The 20,413-nt window shown below is 46.3% G+C and overlaps 1 protein-coding gene across 8 annotated transcripts in view; it reads left to right on the plus strand.

Annotated features, from left to right (window-relative positions):
- The window catches only part of TXNDC16 (thioredoxin domain containing 16), an 81,139-nt gene extending 69,692 nt beyond the window's left edge, over positions 1–11,447 (plus strand). For all 8 annotated transcript variants that reach the window (XM_073350120.1, XM_073350126.1, XM_073350119.1 and 5 more), the window contains 5 exons: positions 783–867; positions 2,482–2,620; positions 2,991–3,151; positions 4,745–4,935; positions 8,233–11,447. In XM_073350120.1, coding sequence (XP_073206221.1) covers positions 783–867; positions 2,482–2,620; positions 2,991–3,151; positions 4,745–4,935; positions 8,233–8,525 — 869 coding nt within the window. In that variant the 3' untranslated portion in view covers positions 8,526–11,447. The remainder of the gene's footprint in view (positions 1–782; positions 868–2,481; positions 2,621–2,990; positions 3,152–4,744; positions 4,936–8,232) is intronic.
- The last annotated feature ends 8,966 nt before the right edge of the window (positions 11,448–20,413 follow it).

Below are 20,413 nucleotides of genomic sequence, written 5' to 3' on the forward strand. Positions count from 1 at the left end.
CTGAACGGAGGCCTCCTGAGTTCTGCGTTAGTGGCCTAGAACATCTTTGCAGCAGCTACAGTTTAGGGCAATGTCAAGATAGAAATTGCAACACCGCCCCTCTTTTGATTAGACGGTGACCTGTTCCTGAGATTTTAAACATTTTGGGGCAGAGACCAGCTTTCTGATCAGTGTTTGTACAGCGCCTAGCACAGTGCGGTCTTGGTCCATGACCGGGGCTCTTTGGTGCTATGGAAGTCCACATAAATAATAATCATTAATAATTAATTCGGAAGGGTCTCGCCAAGTTTTAAAAGTCAAGCCAAGTTTGAAGGAATTAGTTTGCTGGATTTAAAGGTGTGTAAGCGTAAAATCAGTAAGACAGTGTGCTTGTATTGGCCTTCCATCAGGATGTAGATACTATATATTATTGGTCATTGTTTGTATCATCGTAGTGCCTAGGAGTCACAGTCAGAGAGCAGGACCTCACGGTGCTAGGCGCTGTACAAACACAGAACAAAAAAACAGCCCATGCCCCAGGCTTTGCTATTGCTGCCAACAGTGTCTGATCGTAGAAATGCAGGGCTGGAAGGGAACTCAGGAGGTCAGAGACAACACCAAGTAAACCTAGACCATCCCTGGCAGGTGTTTGTCCAACCTGTTCTTAACAATCGCCAAAGACGGGGATTCCACCACCTCCCCTGGAAACCTGTTCCAGCACTCAGTTGCCCTCTCGGATTTGCAAAGGGAAAAAATGCACTTTTCTTTGGGATGTTTATTTACTTATTTATGTATTTTTACAGCAAGGGAAGCTTTTGTCAAAGCAGGAAACATGCTCCGGGGATATGTAACAATAGGACTGTATGCTGAAGATGATGCGTTGGTTCTGTAAGTGTTTGTTTTTTTCCTTTTTGGCAAGAATATGAACTGATCTGCACCTGAGTGAATTCCGTTGTATTTTAAGGACAATGTTCCAACTGTCTGGGCATTACCATAACTGTTTAAATACAGCTACAAGCCATAGTGTAGAGAGGGCCATAAGGCCTGCACTGCCCTGTAAACAGAGATGGGCGACAGGGCGTGGATCACTTGATGACCTGTTCTGTTCATTCCCTCTGGGGCACCTGGCACTGGCCACTGTCGGAAGACTGGATGCTTGGCTAGATGGACCTTTGGTCTGACCCAGTATGGCCGTTCTTATGTTAGCTAACTATGAGAGGACCCTGGGCAGGAATGCAGGAGAACTGGATTCTCTCCTGGCTCTGCCACTGACCTCCTGGATAAGCTTGGATAAGTCACTTTATGTCTCTGTTGAAGGATTCTTTTCCCCAGTCTCAGTTGCTAAGTTTTCGCTTTCTTGTCATCTCACAACCTTGCTAGTTCTCTACCCACAGAATTGGCCGGGGCAGGCAAGATCAAACTTATAATGTAAAAAAAAAAAAAAAAGAAAGGCAGAGTAGTGTGGGGGTGTGGAGAAAATGTTCATCCCTCCTTCACCCATCAGAAAGAAGCAAAAGAAAAAGTCTCCCCCTCAGTTTTTCCCCCCTTTGTTGGTTACTTTTAGCTGCTTATTTCTCCTCGGCTTCCTGTGCAGAGTGGGCCTGATCCAAATCCCATTGAAGTCCGTGGCTGTCTCTCCAGACCCCATTCCTTCAGCCTTCAAAAGGGCATCAATCTCAGTTTATACCCTGGGCCCCAAGAGTTTCTTTGTGCTATAAAGCCATGTGGCTGGGAACCAACAGAAGGGAAGCCCCTTTCTAGAGTTTTAAAGCCAATGCAAAACTTTGCCCAAGTCCTTGTTGACTCTGCTATATTGCAGCGAGCGGCTGCTGGCCATTTCAATGTTCAGACACACGGCGCTAGGTGCTTCCTCTGTGCTGGGCATCTACAGTTTTCCCACTGAGGCCGGTGAACATAGACCCCCATTTAGGCCGTGATTCAGCCCACCACCTCATCACATGCTCAACATAAAAGCGAATCAGGGCCTTTGAGCTCACTCCTGCGAGGGGCCGAGCAGCCGGGGCCAGATTTTTAAGGGTGTTTGGTTATCTGAAGAAGCAGATCGACACGTAGTAGGATTCTCAATTCACCGAAGTGCCAGACTCCCATTAACATCGGTGTTTGCAGCCTAGGGACCTATCTGCATCTTTTGGTGCCTAAGTACCTCTACAAATCGGGTTCTCCATGCTCAATCCAGCAGACCGTGTAAGCACATGCCTGACTTGAAGCATGTGAGGAACCCCACTGAAGTCAGGGCCAGACTGGACGATCACGGTGGTCCTTTCTGACCTTAAAGGTCTATGAGTCAAGCACAGAGTTCAAATGCTTTGCTGGATCCTAGAGTGCTCAGGACCTTACAGGATTGAGACCCTGATGACTTCAAGTCTCTCTCCCTCCCCTGCCTTTCCCCACAGTGTACTTACTCCAGCCCCTAAGGACATAAACAATGCGTTGTGCGTAAGATGTTGCATTCAATTGTTGTAATAAACCATTTTCCTGTAGGGCCCGTAAATATGCTGTTCCTCTTCCAGCGCTGCTTCTAGCTAGGCATGAAGATCACAGACTAGATAGCATCCCGCTATCAAAACAGAGTGCACCGGACATAGTTCAGACAATCAGGTCCCAATTACTGGAAACATTTGTAAGTATAATTGCTGTGTACGATAAAAATAAATGCACTTTCTCAGTTACACGGGGAGTTCACGAGATACTGCATGACCATCTGCGATGTGTTCATAGATGTGTTTAAACAATTGCTGGGAGGGTGGGGTTATATCTAAGTGGTGCCTAGGCTTTGCACCATTCCACTGGAGAGGGGTGAGTTTCACACCCACATGCGTTGTTAAGCCCGCTGGATTCATGTGTCTGCGTTCCAGGCGTTTTAAACACGTCCATAATCTGAGCAGCTTCCACCCAACATATAAATGGCACCACTCCGTAAAATTAGCCCCTGCATTCTTCTGGCCTTGATCCTTTCACCCTAAAACCCATCTCACTTTGTTCTCTTGCAGCCAGAAATCACAGTGGAAAATCTCCCCCACTACTTGAGCCTGGAAAAACCCTTACTCATTTTGTTCAGCGATGGAGGCCTAAATCAAAGAGTGAGAATGGAAATGTTGAGTTTGGCGAATGGAAAAGGCCACGAGGCATTTCTCGCTTGCTGGATGAACCTGTGAGCATGAAAAAACATGTTTGCTTCTTTCCAGGACCCTAGCTCACAGCATTCTGAGGGATGCTAAAGCTGGTTCTGCAGTTACTGAAAACACCATCTAGCTGTTTTTTAAACCAGTTATTCAGTGTGAACTCACTGGGAATCATGGCAAGGTTGCCTGGAGATGCAGGAGGTCCATACCAGTCCTATGTCCATATTCCTATGCTGATGCTGAGTTATTTAGCAGTGATTAAAGTCTTTAATAATGTAGGCACGTACAACAGCGAAACAGTGACCCAAAGAGCCAAGTGCAGTCAGAGTTGAATGATGACTATCCAGGTTCAAGGAAAACTACTAAACTGTCAACTACTAAACTATCAATAGCCTTGTTCTTGTAACTGATGCCATTTATTTTTCATCCATAGGAGAACAGGGTCAATTAATTCTTGCTGAAGGAGCTCATTTGATTGATTTTACTTTCTTAGTAACTAAGGTGAAAATACTCATGAACAGTGCAATGAAGGGCTGGGTGTGGGAGAGAAAGGAAAGTTTTCAAAAGAAGGAGCGAAAGAATTAGAGCAAAAGAAGGGACCGGCCCGCCCCGCCCAGCCCCAAGCAACCGACTTGCACAACAGAGCAAAGATGACAGCCAAGAAACACAAAGTTGCAGGAGGGAAGATTTTTATCCCTTCCCCCACATGTATTTTTAATTATTCCATCTCTTAATTTTTTTCTCTTCCCCGAGGCACCTCAATAAATTAATCAGAAAGTGCTCTGCCTACAAGAACTGTACTGCGGGGTGGGGAATAATTTAGCTGATGGGGAAGGCACCTTCTTTCTTTTTTTAAGAGAAAACAACCTGGTTGCCAGTAATGTGTGGGATATAAGCACCCGGTGAACTTTTGGCCTTCTCAAATTCTCCCTTCCCGCCCCTGTCCTCCACTCTTCTTTATTTAAAAAGGAAAATCACCTTTTTGGAAGGAAGAAGTCTAGTTTCAAAGAGGAAAAGGTTGTGTCGTTTAAATGGCTAGACTGGGAAGGAGATGCCTGTTTGCTTTGTAGCTAGTAAAATGCACCCTCCTCTTCTAGGGTGAAATTCACGACTGTGCAGAAAACCAGCCACACGCCTCGGCAGCGCTCATCGCAGGACTTAAGTGGTTCATAAGGCTGATGCTAATCATCTTCACATGAGTGAAGTCACCCCCGCCCCCGTGCCCCTACACAGTGGGCCACACTTCCTCCCTATTAAATGGTCGCTCTCACACAGATACATTAGGTCTGATCCAGCTGAAGCACATTTACCGAGAAGCACATGGGTAATCTTATTGACCTCCATGCAACTGGCCACATGCTTGAAGTTAAGCACGGGCTTAAGTGCTTTGCTGGATCAGGGCAGAGCGCTCAGCACCTCACAGGATCTGGCCTTTGCTGCTCATCCCTGTCGAGGGTGACCAGATAGAAAGAGTGAAATATCAGGACAGGGGGTGGGGGTAATAGGCACCTATATAAGAAAAAGCCTCCAATATCGGGATTGTTCCTATGAAATCGGGACATCCTGTTCCTGTCTCATTGCTAAAGTGTTCGTGAACAAGTTCAATCTGATCTGTTCCACAGGAAAACCACTCCTGTAGGCAGAGGAGTCCTAAAGGCATATTTCAGCATTCCACCTCCTTTGCCACTTCTTGCTTGGGTGAACCTTCATTCCGGCGGGGAAGTATTTGCATTTCCTTCGGACCAATCTGTCACCGAAACGAACATTTTGTCTTGGCTCGAGAAATTAATAGCCGGGCTCGAGATTCCCAGCAGTAAGTATGCATGTTTGTGTGATGTTTCTAAGCACTGTGCTCAATTGTCTGTCATGGTTATTTAATGATGGGAAAGTACAGTTATTCTGTGCTTGAGCCAAAGCACAAATAGTCCAGCCAGAAAAGACCACTCGGATTCTGCAGTCTGAGGTGCGGCGCTTTGCGGGACTGCTTATTTTCCAGAGCCGGGTAGGAATTGTTCTGAACTGCCATCAGTTTTCTGCAATAATCCACAAACCTGTATTTGACCCCCATTACTGAGAACTGGGCTTTCTCAATGCTGACTGCTCATGAAAAGCCTCCTGAGTCTGCCCCAATTCTCATACTAGGAACTTCCAGTGCTAGGCATGCAGCCTTCCTGTGCATTTACTGGCAAAGTGCGGTATCGGTGGAAGTGCAGTATCGGTGGAAGTGTGGTATCGGTGGAAGGGGATCTGGTGCTTCGCACCGTAAATTCTTTGAAGATGGAGTATTGTTGTTATTAGTAACTGTGCAGTGGCTTGTGTGACTCGGGAATTGAGGTGGAAAAAGCCAAAAAGCTTTTCATAATTCGTCCCTACAACAATTTCAGACTCACGATCACTAAACTAACACTCAACTTTGGAACAATGTGAAATATAAACCTGGTGTATTGTTAAGGACACTGGGGCAAGACCAGGTTTTTTTCTGAGGCGATAACCTAGGGCCTGATCCAGACCCCATTAAAGTCAATGGAAAGACTCCAGTGGGTTTTGGGTTAGCTTCCTAGTGGCCAATAACAAGATTGTGGACATCCCTTTTTAACATAGTATCTACCAGCTGTTGTCCCCAAATCTCTTTTCCTCCACAGCTAAAGACATCTCTACATGCCCATGTACTCTGGGTAGTTTCTGGTAAGTGGAGTCTTTTTCTCCACTGGAATAATTCCTCAGAGATCCTAATTTCCAAACCATTTCCAGTCAATGCCTACAGAACCAACAGCTATATTCTTTATAGTACTGTTGAGCTCAGGATAGCACCTGGATCCTATGGCGACAGGTGTAGTGGTAGGGCTGATCGATAGCGGGGATGGCACAGGCGAACAGGAGATGGAGCCTGAGTGCTAACATCTAGCACCCTTCCCGAACGACTCTTTCCAAACTAAAATCTGGATAAGCTGGTTCGACTGGATTCTAGAGTGCTTGTTTAAAGCCGACTTATCTAAACACACCAGATGTTGGCAATGTCAGTGCGACTCACATACAGCAGCTTGGACAAGGGGACACGCTTTTTGCCAATGTTCTTGTTGAAATACGCGTCCCTTTCTTCCGTCGAAAAATTTCAGAATTTGAGACGTTTTGAGAAGCGCTAAACCCCTGGAGACGGTTTGGCGATTTGTCCCCCTCTAGTGGCAGGGCCACATATTAGGTTTATGAGTCTGCTACTGCTTCCTAGTAATAGACTGGTTGGTGGTGGAGACTGAACTCAGGACCTAGTGACCTAAAAACATGGCTTCTACTTCCTGAGCTAAGAATCGGTGTGTGCACCGTGAGGCAGCGGCACCCTCATAAACCTGTTACGTGGTCTGGCAACTAGAGGGAGACAAAGCTCCGCACGGTAGTAATATGTGGCGCTTTTGTGGTAATAAAAGGCCCTCAACAGCTGTATCGAATTTTAGTTTGGAAAGAGTTGCAAGACTAATTTATCTCATGCTTTAATGCCCACAAATTGTAGAATTACCAGTAAAAATATACGTAAGAACCTTTCTTATCTAATTGAAACAGTCTACCTCCCTTCCTTTCAGTAGTTTTCTTGAACAAGATAACGATCTCCTACTTCCTGTTATCAGCAGAGTAATGCTCAATTTCTCGCCTTTCTGTCCAATCTCCCAATCTTGGTGGGCCCGAAATGACACCAACATCGTTCAGTCTCTGGTGTTTCCCCAGAGTCTGTGCGAACGATCTGAATGTGCTCACCTTATATTGAAGGAATCATTTTCTCTATCGTGTGGGCTTTTCATTTGTGCCCATGTCCCGTTCATGGCAGGACTGGGGCCTTTGTGTAGAATTCACCCATGGGCAGAGTCAGGACAGTGCCCCAGTGATGTCCCACATAAGCCCTTTTCAGCCTTTAAGTCCCAATTTCAGCTTTTGTGCATATGTTTATGCCTTGCATGCTATATTTCTGTTAGGGCATTTTCCTTTTGTAGAAACCTAATTCAGCAGTACACTGAATTGTTTCTTAATTCAGGCTCCAGTTCAACAGAGCATTTAAGCACATGCTTAAGTCCCCACTGAAATCTTTTTTTTTAAATATTATTGTCAGAGTTGTCCCAACTACTTCATATGGCAGATGTGATCTCCACCTCCTCCCTGTTCAGCTGTGACATACTAATGCATTGGAAGGAGATTTCCTTTGTACTTAGAACAAAGGATTTGTCTTAATACTAGTCCTCTCTTCTAAAGTCAGAACAATAGACAAGACATCCACTGTCCACCTTTTTCAACATACTTAATACTTTTTCATGGTGGGTGGGTCCAGTTTGGTTCTAGTCAAATAAGGTCAGCGTGGTTCCCTTGTGCAGCAATTCTAGAGGAGCGAAAATAACTTTTAAACAATGAGCTTTATTTGCACACATAAGAACATAATGCACAATACATAATACACATCAAACATAATACACATAACACACGATAACCAAAGCCTGTTGGTTTGCATTAAATCTTTCTGGGGACAAAATGGTTTGAAGGAAGGGGATAAATGTGATGCAAAGCTTGAATTTTTTTTTTAAAAATCCACAACTTTGGGGGGAAATGGAGATGTTTTGAAAAAACACCAGTTTCTCATGTGCAAAACAAGAATATGGTATTTCGAGTCCTGTCCCTTTAAAACTCCTCTAGCCCTTTGGGAACTTTTTACAGGCGCTCACAGTCTTACGCACTGGACTTCACCTTGGAGGGCAAGAGATCTCCTCTACTACAGGAGGAATTTTAAAGGGCCAGGACTGCATATTGTATTTATTAAATTTACTGTATTATTGTCCTCAAATTGAAGGCCCTGTTTAAAGACGAAATCCATTTTCAAAAATACAAATTCTTTGCAGCCATGAGAAAAACAAATGTCCCGAGTAGCTCATGGAAACTGCAGTTAAATTGTGATTTTCATAGCTGACTGAAACTGCTCTGGCCAAAGAGAAATGATAGGCCCTGGCCTGCACTGAGAATCGCACGGTGAGGGATCTACAGGACTGTGCAGTTCTCAGTGCAGGATCTGGGCCTACCTGCCATCCATTGTGCCCCAACCCTCGGTCATTAACTTCTGATTGTATCCTCTTCTCAGCTACTTTGTCTGATGAAGCCTGGAAGCCTCCTCTTCCTGCTTACAATTTCTTACACATGATGAAGGCCACCCTCCCTGAATTCACAGTGCACACAGTTTATAGTCGTGGTGGCACCGATGAGCTGCAGCAGGCAGAGGAGGTCTCTGAGGAGAAGCCGACTGTCCGAGAGGAGCAGGTGGAAGAACCGGGGCTGGAAGCAGAGAAAGGCCAGTCGCCAGGGAGAGACTTGCGTGGCACGGCCCCAAGGCTGGCAGGAAGAGAGAAGCCACCCAAGCGACACACGGAGCTGTGATGGCCAACGATCAGCCTACAGGTGCTAATGAAGGCCGTTAGAAGGGTGACCAGGATGTTCCTCCCATGCTGATCCAGCATTTAAAATGGTCACAGCAATTCTTTAAACCCAAAAGGGATGAGGTTGTGTGAGAAACTGGCCATGGAGTGAAGGCCGCAGCAGGATTACTATTTAAAGCCCCATTTCCAAGCTGATCAAGCGCAGGTCATTCTGTCTAGCACTACGATCTGTGTTACCACTGCCAGTCTCTGAGAATGTTCCTGCGGGTGCATCCCAATGGCCAGATGGTCAGGTCACTGCATAAATCTCACCCGTTGTATTGTGTTTCATGGCAAATCAGGAAAGGAAATAGCTTGGCATTCTGCTTTTTGCAAGCTGATCAGGATGTGAACAAGCTAATTCCTATGGCTGAGGGCTCTGTCCACACACCGAACTCACCCAGTCTAGTTAAAGCCATAGTGTACGTGCAGTTATACTGGTATAAATGTGATTACACCAGCATAAGGCACCTTTATACCAGTATAAGTGCATCCACACTAGGAGCTGTACTGGTATAACTATGTCGGTAGAAAAATCACACCCCTCATGGAAATAGTGACATCGGTACAAAAGCCGCGTGTGGCGCTGGCCTTAGAAAAGGGGAGCGGAGTGCGGAAGACAAACACACTGGACTTCCCAGGTCTTGTCTTTCCCCTGACTGCTTGGGTAGGCCTAGCTCTGCTCAGCTGAGTCCATCACTCTGCTGTTTCGGAGCAGGGATGGGCCCGGACATACAAACTGGCTGGCTCCCTGCAGGCTGATTGCAGGCAGCCGTCATCAATCATCTCACAGTTCCTCCCGTGGTGACTAGTCAGGGGGCTGCGACGTGAGCAGACTAGGAAGGGAGAGCGCGGAAGGACAGCCGTTCAGAGCTGGGCAGAAGGCATCAGGGTTTAAAAGGAAGATTTAAAAAGATTTAAAAAGAGAGCCAAGGCTGATGGGAGATCTGTTTCACATCCTCTTCCAGATTGGGAGACTTACCACCCCGGAAAAAGGCAGCATCCCTTCGGCGCTTGCTTCCCTTTTACAATCAAGGGTGGTGGTAATCCACGTTCCCTCTATGGTGCACGGCGAGGCTGCACAGTTAATTAGCAGAGCCGCACTGCACTCGGATGTGGCCACGGGTGGGCCTGGAAGATGGCAGTGGGGTGAGGTGGGGGCTGGTGATGGGATGGGGTGTGTGGGGCTACGGTGTGGAGAGACGCCTCTCCCTCCCAGCCCTGGGGCTGCGGCGATGGGGCGAGAGGCCTCTCCCTCCCAGCCCTGGGGCTGCGGCGATGGGGCGAGAGGCCTCTCCCTCCCAGCCCTGGGGCTGCGGCGATGGGGCGAGAGGCCTCTCCCTCCCAGCCCTGGGGCTGCGGCGATGGGGCGAGAGGCCTCTCCCTCCCAGCCCTGGGGCTGCGGCGATGGGGCGAGAGGCCTCTCCCTCCCAGCCCTGGGGCTGCAGCGGGGGGAGAGACGCTCTCCCCCAGCCCAAGTGCTGCTGAGGGGAGAGAGGGCTCGGGGGAGTCCTCTCTCCACGCCCCAGCCCCGGGGCAGCCTACACCCCAAACCCCTCATCCCCCGGCCCCACCCCAGAGACCACACCCCCAGCTGGAGCCCTCCCCCCTGCACCCCAACCCTCTGCCCCAACTCTGAGCCCCCTCCCAAACTCCAAACCCTTCAGCCCCACCTCCACCACACATCACCTCCATATTGGTGCACATAACAAGAAATCATTCTGCACAGGGGTGGGAAAAATTAGCGGGAACACTGATGGTAACGTATTCATTTGTGGGGCCTAATCCACAGGGGCTACTCACGGGGGCCTGGGCTGCAGGATCAGGCACCTGCTAGGAAGGGAAGAAGGCCTGGTCAAGATCCGTTGAAGGCCGCGGGAATGTTTGTGCACAGGATCAGCTGGCATCCGCTCATTTCAACAAACTGCCCTTGGAACGAGCCCTTCACACCACTGGGCTCAATTGCCCAGACTCCTTTATAGTGTTAACACACGCACAAAAATGCTAATCAATTGCTCAGAGCATTGTAAAATGCTGTGTTTTCCCAGACCTGCATGCTGCTTAGGTACCCCAGTGATGGGAGTTATTTGGAATGCCTGGTTGGATAGAAATAGACGTAGAGCTGTTTGGTTTTCCCGAGGTCACTGACTGAAACAGACCGTTTCTTGACCTAGTTTTGAAGGCAGGCTTCAAAGCAGACGTTTCTTTTTTTTCTTCGAGGTTGTATTATGAATCTAACACAGGCCTATCGGTTAATCGCAGTTAACTCATGAGATTAACTCCAAAAAATGAATCGCGATTAATCACAGTTTTCATCACACTGTTAAGCAATAGAATACCGGTTGAAATGTATTAAATATTTTTGGATGATTTTCTACATTTTCAAATATATTGATTTCTATGACAACACAGAGTAAAAAGGGTACAGCGCTCCCTTTACAGTATTATTTTTATTACAAATATTTGCACTGTAAAAATGATAAACAAAAGAAACAGTATTTTTCAATTCACCTCATACAAGTACTGTCATGCAATCTCTTTATCATGAAAGTGCAACTGACAAATGTAGATTTTTTTTTGTTACGTAACTGTACTCAAAAACAAAACAATGTAAAACTTTAGAGCCTGCAAGTCCACTCAGTCCTACTTCTTATTCAGCCAATCGCTAAGACAAACAAGTTTGTTTACATTTACGGGAAATACTGCTGCCAGCTTCTTATTTACAATGTCACCTGAAAGTAAGAACAGGCGTTTGCACGGCACTTTTGTAGCTGGCGTTGCAAGGTATTTACATGCCAGATATAAAAATTTTATTAAAGCTAATGTAAAAATTATATAATGCACAGGTTGAGAAAAAAGAAAAGGAGTACTTGTGGCACCTTAGAGACTAACCAATTTATTTGAGCATGAGCTTTCGTGAGCTACAGCTCACTTAATCGGATGCATCACGAAAGCTCATGCTCAAATAAACTGGTTAGTCTCTAAGGTGCCACAAGTACTCCTTTTCTTTTTGCGAATACAGACTAACACGGCTGTTACTCTGAAACCTGTCATTATGCAAGGTTGAGAAAAGTGTGTCTGTACATCTGGATATAGTGTTTAGATTATCCACAGATACAAAGTTTGTTTAAAAACTCATAAGATAACATCTAGTACATAATCTGCAATAACCCAAATTCAGATGAATAAATTTAATGATACAGCTTAGATATTTGAATCCAAATACTCAGGTACCTCACTCAAGAAAAGTTATACAGAGAGTTAGTTGTAGAAGCTATAGGAAGGAGTGTAGATTGTCCCTCAGTAATTGAGCATTTAGGATGTGCTGTCCCTTAATAGATATAATCAATCAGAGAAGTTTTTCAGTTACTTTCTGATTTCGCTTCTCTTCAGCACTCCAGCTCATCTCTCCTGGTATTGCCGATGTCCGGTTCTAGATAGATGTCCCTTGAAAATGTAGAAAACATCCAAAAATATTTAAACAAATTGTATTCTATTATTGTTTAACAGTGCGATTTAATTTTTTTAAACGCTTGACAGCCCATACCTAATATAAAAAGAGCAGGAGCCTGTAGTGCTGTGAACTATTCCCAAGGGAAATAAAGGGAACAAAGTGAACTGGATCCTCAGCTGGTGTCGATCCATTCTAGTCTACAGAGGTTCTGATGCTACGCTCTTCACTAGTAGCTGAGTGCCTTCTAGTAGTGACTGAAGCAATATGACCAACATCTGGGACATGCTCTTTGCTCTCTCATCCTATCCCCAGGAGGAGAAGCGTGCGCAGGGGTGTGCTTTCTTTTGGAATTTTTTATAACCTATACCCAGGGTCTGCGGAGCGCCATTGGCTTCGGTGTGATGACTGACAATCGAGGATCTGGCCCGGTGTGTTTCATTAGTAAGGCCCTACCAAAGTCACCCTCCACTTTGGTCAATTTCACAGCCGTGGTATTTTAAAAATCATAAATGTCATGAGTTCAGCTATTTAGATCTGAAATTTCCTGGTGTTGTAATTGCAGGGGTCCTGACCCAAAAAGGAGTTGGGGGGGGGGCGGGGCGCAAGGTTATTGTAGGGGGATTTGGGGGTACGGCCACCCTTACTTCTGGGCTGCTGCTGGTGGCAACGCTGCCTTCAGAGCTGGGCACCCGGCCAGCAGCCGCTGCTCTGCAGCCGCCCAGCTCTGCAGGCAGCGCAGAAGCAAGGGTGGCAATAGCGCGACCCCCCTAAAATAACCTTGTGACCCCCCTGCAACGCCCTTTCGGTCAGGACCCCCAATTTGAGAAATGCTGTCTGCCCCAGGAAATATGTGTCGTATTGGGTAAAAGCACACAAAAGACCAGATTTTGTGGGAGGAGACCAGATTTCACAGTCCGTGACACATTTTTCATGGCCTCGAATTTGGTAGGGCCCTATTCATTAGTGTAAGTGTGCTCACCGGAAGGTGTGATCTCTCTCTCGGCCCACTGAATGCTTACTTGTCAGAGGACCTGCTGATCTGAAATGGAGTTTGTGCCAAGGGAAGGGTGTTCAGATATCCCTGCTCTTCCTGACTGTTCCCTCTGTAATTTGGCTGCGTGGCAGGGATGCTGTTACCAGGTAGGAGTGCGAGAGCCTCACCTTTGTTCCTGGCACTACAGGCCGCCCTTGTGTGGAAGGCGGGTGGGGAGGGATCGTTTTTAAAATGCGAACGGCCCCGTGAGAATTGAACCCACAAACTAGACCTTTGTGCTCGCTGCAGCCCGCTGCTCTCACCTGCAACGTCCCCCTTGGAAGGAGCGCACAGGGAGGGAGGCTTTGAAAGGCAGATGATTGTGCTAACAGCTGAATCGCTGGTCATGAACACACGTGGAGTTCTCTGCTAGCAGCAGGGAGAGCTTGCTGGCATTAGCCACTCTACACCGAGTTACACTCCAATAATTGTCGCGTTGGGCCTGATCCTGTTGAAATCTAAGTGAGTTTTACTGTTGACGTTAGTGGGAGCAGGAGTGGACCCTTCACTGCCCCCGGAACAAGGCCCTATACGCTGCTCAAGACCCACAGGCTGATGGAGGCTTTAAATGATGCCCAGTTTAGGCTCTCTTTGCTGTCGTGAACTTCACTTTTGGTTCATAGGCACAACCACTAAGGGAAATTCCATCCACTGTTCACAGCTCTTGGAGAAAAAGAAGCAAGGGATTATTAAGGTGTCTATGCCAGAAATCTTTAAATGGAGCCAAAGGGAATGAAGACGATTAATATCCCCCTCTTTGTCTAATGCATGTTTAATAGCAATGCAGCCTTTGTGTGTGAGCAGGGAAAAGTTGACATGACAGCAAATGCCCCAGTACAGGTATGTTGCTGTCTTTTATCTACACCAAATCAAATCTAAATACTAAGGTCTTAGGCTGGCACTATTCATTTTGAGCCAGATCCAGGAAATGTCCATGTGTTAAATGTTAAATCGAGATTGGATGGCTTGTTCTGAAGTTATTGGCTTGGTTCGGAAATCACTGTGTGGAATGCAATGGCCTGTGTTATGCAGGGGATCAGTCTGAATGAAAGCCCTAAAATCTATGAATAACTTTGCTCGGGTGAGTAGCCGTGCAGTGGGACTATTCACCCAAGTAAAGCTAACCATGTGCAGAAGGGTTTGCAGGATCAGAGCCCTGAGTAGTCCCATTGAAGTCAGTAGCAGTTTTGCCTGAGTGAGGAGCACAGTATCGGGTCCTAAAACATGTTGGATTATTCAGGTTTAGTCTGGGATTTTTAGCTGAGAAGCTGTACTGAATTTTCCGACACCAGCAGAAAACGTAAGACCAGACCGATCCGTGCATATAGGAGAGAACTCATCAGATGTCCGAGGTATACTGCTGCAGTGTTTGGTTATCATCAGAATGCCCACAGTTCTCTTCATCAGCTGAGAAAAGGGCTCTGGGTTACACTGATGTATTTGCTTTGGGTCCGAAGCAATCCCGGGGAAGGATAATGGATGGACACAGTAGCAAGAGGGAAAAAATCATCGACAAACCTAATCCATTCAGGTGGTTTTGAGTGGGAAAAAAAACACTGTGTTTGTAGGAAGAGGTCTTGAATCCTTAGGGTACGTCTACACTGCAGTGTAAGCCCAGGGTTCAGACTCAGGCTCAAGGCTAATGCCCTTTCTGTCTAAACACAAATCACGCTAGTCCAAGGCTTGGACCCAGAGTCCCAGGACTCCACAGGGATGCAGGGTCTGAGCCTGAGTCAAGCCGGGACCCAGGGTTCAAGCCGTATTGCTTTGCAACATAGACACAGCCCCACTCGATGCGTGCTCTGGGAGTCTGCCAAAAGTATCACACAAGCCAACTTTCTTTGTTCTCTGGACAGTCAAGTTTGGTGGACGATCAAGTTTTCCCATACTACACCCTGAACAAAGGGGTAGAATGGCCCCACATTTACGGAGGATGCTAGGAATTCTGAGATATGGGTGGTTGGACTTGGGCACACATAATACAGGGAAGACGAAGGAGCCCAAGGTGAGACCCAGGGTTCAAGAATTCCTAATCGGGGTTACAAATGAGTGGAGATGCTCAAGCTTTTAACAAACCCAGCATCGGCTAGCTCAAGTTCTGCTATTCCTGGGCTTACATTGCAGTAGAATAGCATTAAGATACAGAATGAATCCATGTCGTGCTTCAAAACAGAAGTCCTTTTCAGTGCACGGTATGTGTCAAGGGACTGGAATGAGGCCAATGATCTTTGTGTGACTGTGTGTATTGATGCATTTAAGTTAAATGAAGCACAACTACAGTGAGCATCAATTATATCCATTTCCTTCTCGGACATTGAGTATTAAAGTGTCATTTCATCTGTTTAAGCCGCAGATCTGTATTTCCCAGGACGTTGTGTTTGAGAATTGCATGTGTAGGGCATGGTGACTCGATGTTATGTGCACCTTAGACACGTGGTATTGACCTTTCCGGTCTTTTCACTGAACACTTTTTTCTTTTTTTGACTGTGTGCAGTTTACTGGGACATAATAAAGCTGGTAACTTTCATCCAGTTTACTGGGACATCATAAAGCTGGTAACTTTCATCCAACTTTCACACATTCCTTTGTGTATTTGAATTGAGATGAAGGTGAGAGTCGGAGGATACAATACATAATGTACAAAAGGAACGACATGAGTCTCATAAAATGAAAACCAATTTACTTGGCAAAACTAGCTAACAAAGTCTCCCCAGCAGCTGACTGGTCTGTTTGAGTCTCTGGGATCAAACACCATGTTGAGCCCATTTGTTAGGCATTTGAAAAGGCCTCCGCTTGCTTGTACAATTCGGTGGGGATTTCTTTTCCAGAGACAGGCAGGGGACAGCAGTTGCAGAGGCACTTGTTCCAGGAAGGAGTGATAATACTTAGCACTTGCATTGTGCTCTCCATGTTTAAAGAGCTTTCCAGGAGACATTGGTTGGATAGGCATGGAAAGCATCAGCAGCCCCAGGCTTCCTTTACTCTGGCATACGGTGGCTGGTTTGGCCTTGTGGAAAGAGACAGGGAAGCTTGGAGTGCTACTGATCACCTCTTCATGTGCATTTTCATCTTTTCTCTCGTAAACGGGCTGGACATTACCGGTGAGTTAGACCTGCTGGTTCAGCCTCAGTGGAGGGAATGTAAGCTATTTTATGTCCTCCTTTGAGTTCAGACTCCCCCTGCTGGTTTACTGTAGCACTGCACTCTGATCCCAGTTGGCTCTTGGAGACCATCTTCCCTCACAAGAACAAATCGTGTCAAACCAACCTGATAGCTTTCTTTGACAGGGTAGCAAGACGTGTGGATAGGGGGGAAGTGGTAGATATGGTATATCTTGACTCTAGGAAGGCTTTTCATACTGTCTCGCATGACCGTCTCATAAACAAACTAGGAAAATACAACCTGGATGGAATTACTACAAGGTGAGTGCAGAACTGGTTGGAAAACCATTCCCAGAGAGTAGTTATCAGTGGTTCACAGTCAAGCTGGAAGGGCATAATGAGTGGAGTCCCGCAGGGATCAGTTCTGGGTCCGGTTCTGTTCCATATCTTCATCAGTGATTTAGATAAAGCCATAGAGAGTACACTTATAAAGTTTGCGGACAGTACCAAGCTGGGAGGGGTTGCAAGTGCTTTGGAGAATAGGATTAAAATTCAAAATGATCTGGACAAACTGGAGAAAGAGTCTGAAGCAAATAGGGTGAAATTCAATAAGTACAAATGCAAAGTACTCCACTTAGGAAGGAACAACCAGTTGCACACATACAAAATGGGAAATGACTGCCTAGGAAGGAGTACTGGGAAAAAGGATCTGGGGGTCACAGAGGATCAAAAGCTAAATATGAGTCAATAATCTTGCAAAAAAAGCAAACATCATTCTGGGATATATTAGCAGGAGTTTTGTAAGCAAGACATGAGAAGTAATTCTTCCGCTCTACTCCGCGCTGATTAGGCCTCAACTGGAATAGTGTGTCCAGTTCTGGGTGCCACATTTCAGGAAAGATGTGGACAAATTGGAGAAAGTCCACAGAAGAGCGACAAGAATGATTAAAGGTCTAGAAAACATGACCTATGAGGAAAGATTGAAAAAAATTGATTTGTTTAGTCTGGAGAAGAGAAGACTGAGAGGGGACATGATAACAGTTTTCAAGTACATGAAAGGTTGTTACAAGTAGGAGGAAAAAAATTGTTCTTCTTAACCTCTGAGGGTAGGACAAGAAGCAGTGGGCTTAAATAGCAGCAAGGGAGATTTAGGTTGGACATTAGGAAAAATTTCATAGATTCATAGATATTTAGGTCAGAAGGGACCATTATGATCATCTAGTCTGACCTCCTGCACAACGCAGGCCTCAGAATTTCACCCACCACTCCTGCAAAAAAAACCTCACACCTATATCTGTGCTATTGAAGTCCTCAAATTGTAGTTTAAAGACTTCAAGGAGCAGAGAATCCTCCAGCAAGTGACCCGTGCCCCATGCTACAGAGGAAGGCAAGAAACCTCCAGGGCCTCTTCCAATCTGCCCTGGAGGAAAATTCCTTCCCGACCCCAAATATGGCGATCAGCTAAACCCTGAGCATGTGGGCAAGATTCATCAGCCACATACTACAGAAAATTGGAGAAGGGATACTGTTAAGGGGGCAGTGAATGGGAAGACTGCCTGGGACAGTGGGGTCCTGAGAGACTGATCCATGCACTCCCCCGGGAGGGGAAAACTACAGTGACCTGGCCGGAGAGCCAAGTGACGAAGCAGGAGCAGTTGAGGCCTGAGTGAGCAAGACACAAGAGAATGATGGAGTACAACCGCATCAACCTGGCAGAGCTAAACCCCAGACACGGCCCAAAGGAGGTGCTGCAGTGAGTACACAGGTAACAAACACAATCTCTGGCAATATTGTTCCCACGCCATCAATTGCTATCACCAAACCGGCAAAGCAAGCACAAGGTTGGAAATCAGTGTTCTTGGGAAGGGTAGATTTGAAAATCAACTTGTAGTGACAGAGGACTTGTGAGGGGGTGGGGGGCATTTGGGAGGGTAGGGAGGGTTAATATCCACAGAACCACACAGGTCCATCAGGGGAAAGAAACTGGTTTTTATTTCTGTCCTCGCCATGACTGCACCGCAATGGCCAGAGGTGAGAAGCTCTAGCCCATTGACTGGTATCAGCTGGTCTTTCTTTCATTTGCTGGCCTAGGTTGATAATGTAGGCCATCCCATCCAAGCATCCCAAAGTGCCTTGTACAGAAACAGGAAAATGCATCTGCTCTCTTTTCCTTTGGTGATTTTTGTTTGTTGCCTAACCCTTTTTAAGGTTGCTAATGTTTAGCTTAACGGCCAATTGATCTGACTGTGATACTGTTCTTCCCCAGGATCAGGCTACCCAGAATTCACACTATGGAGTTCAATATCTTGCGGGGAGTCTTGGGGTAGATGACAGGAACACTCACACTGAGGGCAAAGTAAAACCTTAAATACCTTTAGTACAATAATGGATAAAGCTAGAATAGACCCAAGCCACATAACAAGATAGAGATAATACAGGTTCAGGGGATATGAGTCAACAGTGGATATGAGTCAACAGTGTGCCCTTGTTGGCAAGAAGGCTAATGGCATTTTGGGCTGTATAAGTAGGAGCATTGCCAGCAGATCGAGGGACGTGATCATTCCCCTCTATTCTGCATAGCTGAGGCCTCATCTGGAGTACTGTGTCCAGTTTTGGGCCCTACACTATAAGAAGGACATGGAAAAAAATTGGAAAGAGTCCAGCGGAGGGCAACAAAAATGATTAGGGGGCTGGGACACATGACTAATGAGGAGAGGCTGAGGGAACTGGGCTTATTTAGTTTGCAGAAGAGAAGAATAAGGGGGATTTGATAGCTGCTTTCAACTACCTGAAAGGGGGTTCCAAAGAGGATGGATCTAGACTGTTCTCAGTGGTACCAGATGACAGAACAAGGAGTAATGGTCTCAAGTTGCAGCGGGGGAAGTTTAGGTTGGATATTAGGAAAAACCTTTTCACTAGGAGGGTGGTATAGCACAGGAATGGGTTACCTAGGGAGATGGTGGAATCTCCTTCCTTTGAGGTTTTTAAGGTTAGGCTTGACAAAGCCCTGGCTGGGATGATTTAGTTGGGGATTAGGTCCTGCTTTGAGCAGGGGGTTGGACTAGATGACCTCCTGAGGTTCCTTCCAATCCTGATATTCTATGATTCTATGATAGGGTAATCTGTGGTAGCATTCTATGCATAAGCTCTTAGAATTGCACACTCACACCCTTAGTTGAAGACCTTATGATAGGAGACAAAGGGGTCAGCCCTGTCTCTGGCATGCCACAGTGTCCAATGGTCCAAGTTCCTCAATGAGTTTGAAGGGCCAGGCAGTAGAGAAACAGACAGCAATGGAAGAAGCCCAGGAAAGAACAGACCCAGACCCAGACCACATGGTGACTGCCCTGTTATAGGACCAGAGCATCATCTCCTCATGCTCAATCCTCTATGCCCATATTTAGCCTTTTCACCAATGTAATACTGAGGTGTACTTACTCTATAGGTGAACATACTGATACACCTGACTGCTACTTCAGCACATGATACTACCCATCACCCCTCGCTTAAGCGGATTTGTGGTTATTACTTCCATGTCCCTTGCGGTCACACTGACTGGAACATTCTAACTCCTACCATCGAGCCAGCTCTCCTTAGTTCCCGAAATCTAAAGGTGACCATTGATCTGTGTCAAGGGTTATGGCCTTCTTAACCCGCTTATGCTAACCTATACTCCAGCTAATATCTTACAGGATACAGGCCTGTAGGGTTCTAGCGTTACAACGAATATAACAGAAGCAACTAAATATCATAAAGGCAAGCCAGTAAATATAATGGGCCCAGTGAATATAATGGGCAAGCTTACCCTATGGGCTACATGTTTTTAACCTTGGGGATTATTGTTCAGTTTCCCAGTTAAGAAGCTGGCAAAGATGAACGCCAAAGTCAGTTTTATTTTGTTTCATCCACAACTTACTCATGCTCGTTGGATGGTTGCTGTATAAGTTTCCTCCAACTGTCCTGAGAGTGACCTAAGAGCTGAGCTGCAGAGATGGTGGCTGCTTTTAGGGACAAGAGACGGCTGAGTGTCCAGCCCTGCTTGGTCCAGGAGCTTTGGAACCTGGTTGTGATGCTCTGTGTTGTTCTGCCACATAGTGGCATCTGTGTAGAGCAGGGAGTTTGCAGAGCCTGTATTTGATGGGGGCTGGATGGGCTGTTAATAAACTTGTTCTGGTCATGTTCGATAGTCTGGCCCCTGCACTTGTTTAGGAGGCCCTGGCTGGGGCTTAAGTGGAGGTGGGAAGGAGTCCCCCTTGTCGCCC

The sequence above is a fragment of the Lepidochelys kempii genome, chromosome 6 (assembly GCF_965140265.1).
Source record: "Lepidochelys kempii isolate rLepKem1 chromosome 6, rLepKem1.hap2, whole genome shotgun sequence".
NCBI lineage: Eukaryota > Metazoa > Chordata > Testudines > Cheloniidae > Lepidochelys > Lepidochelys kempii.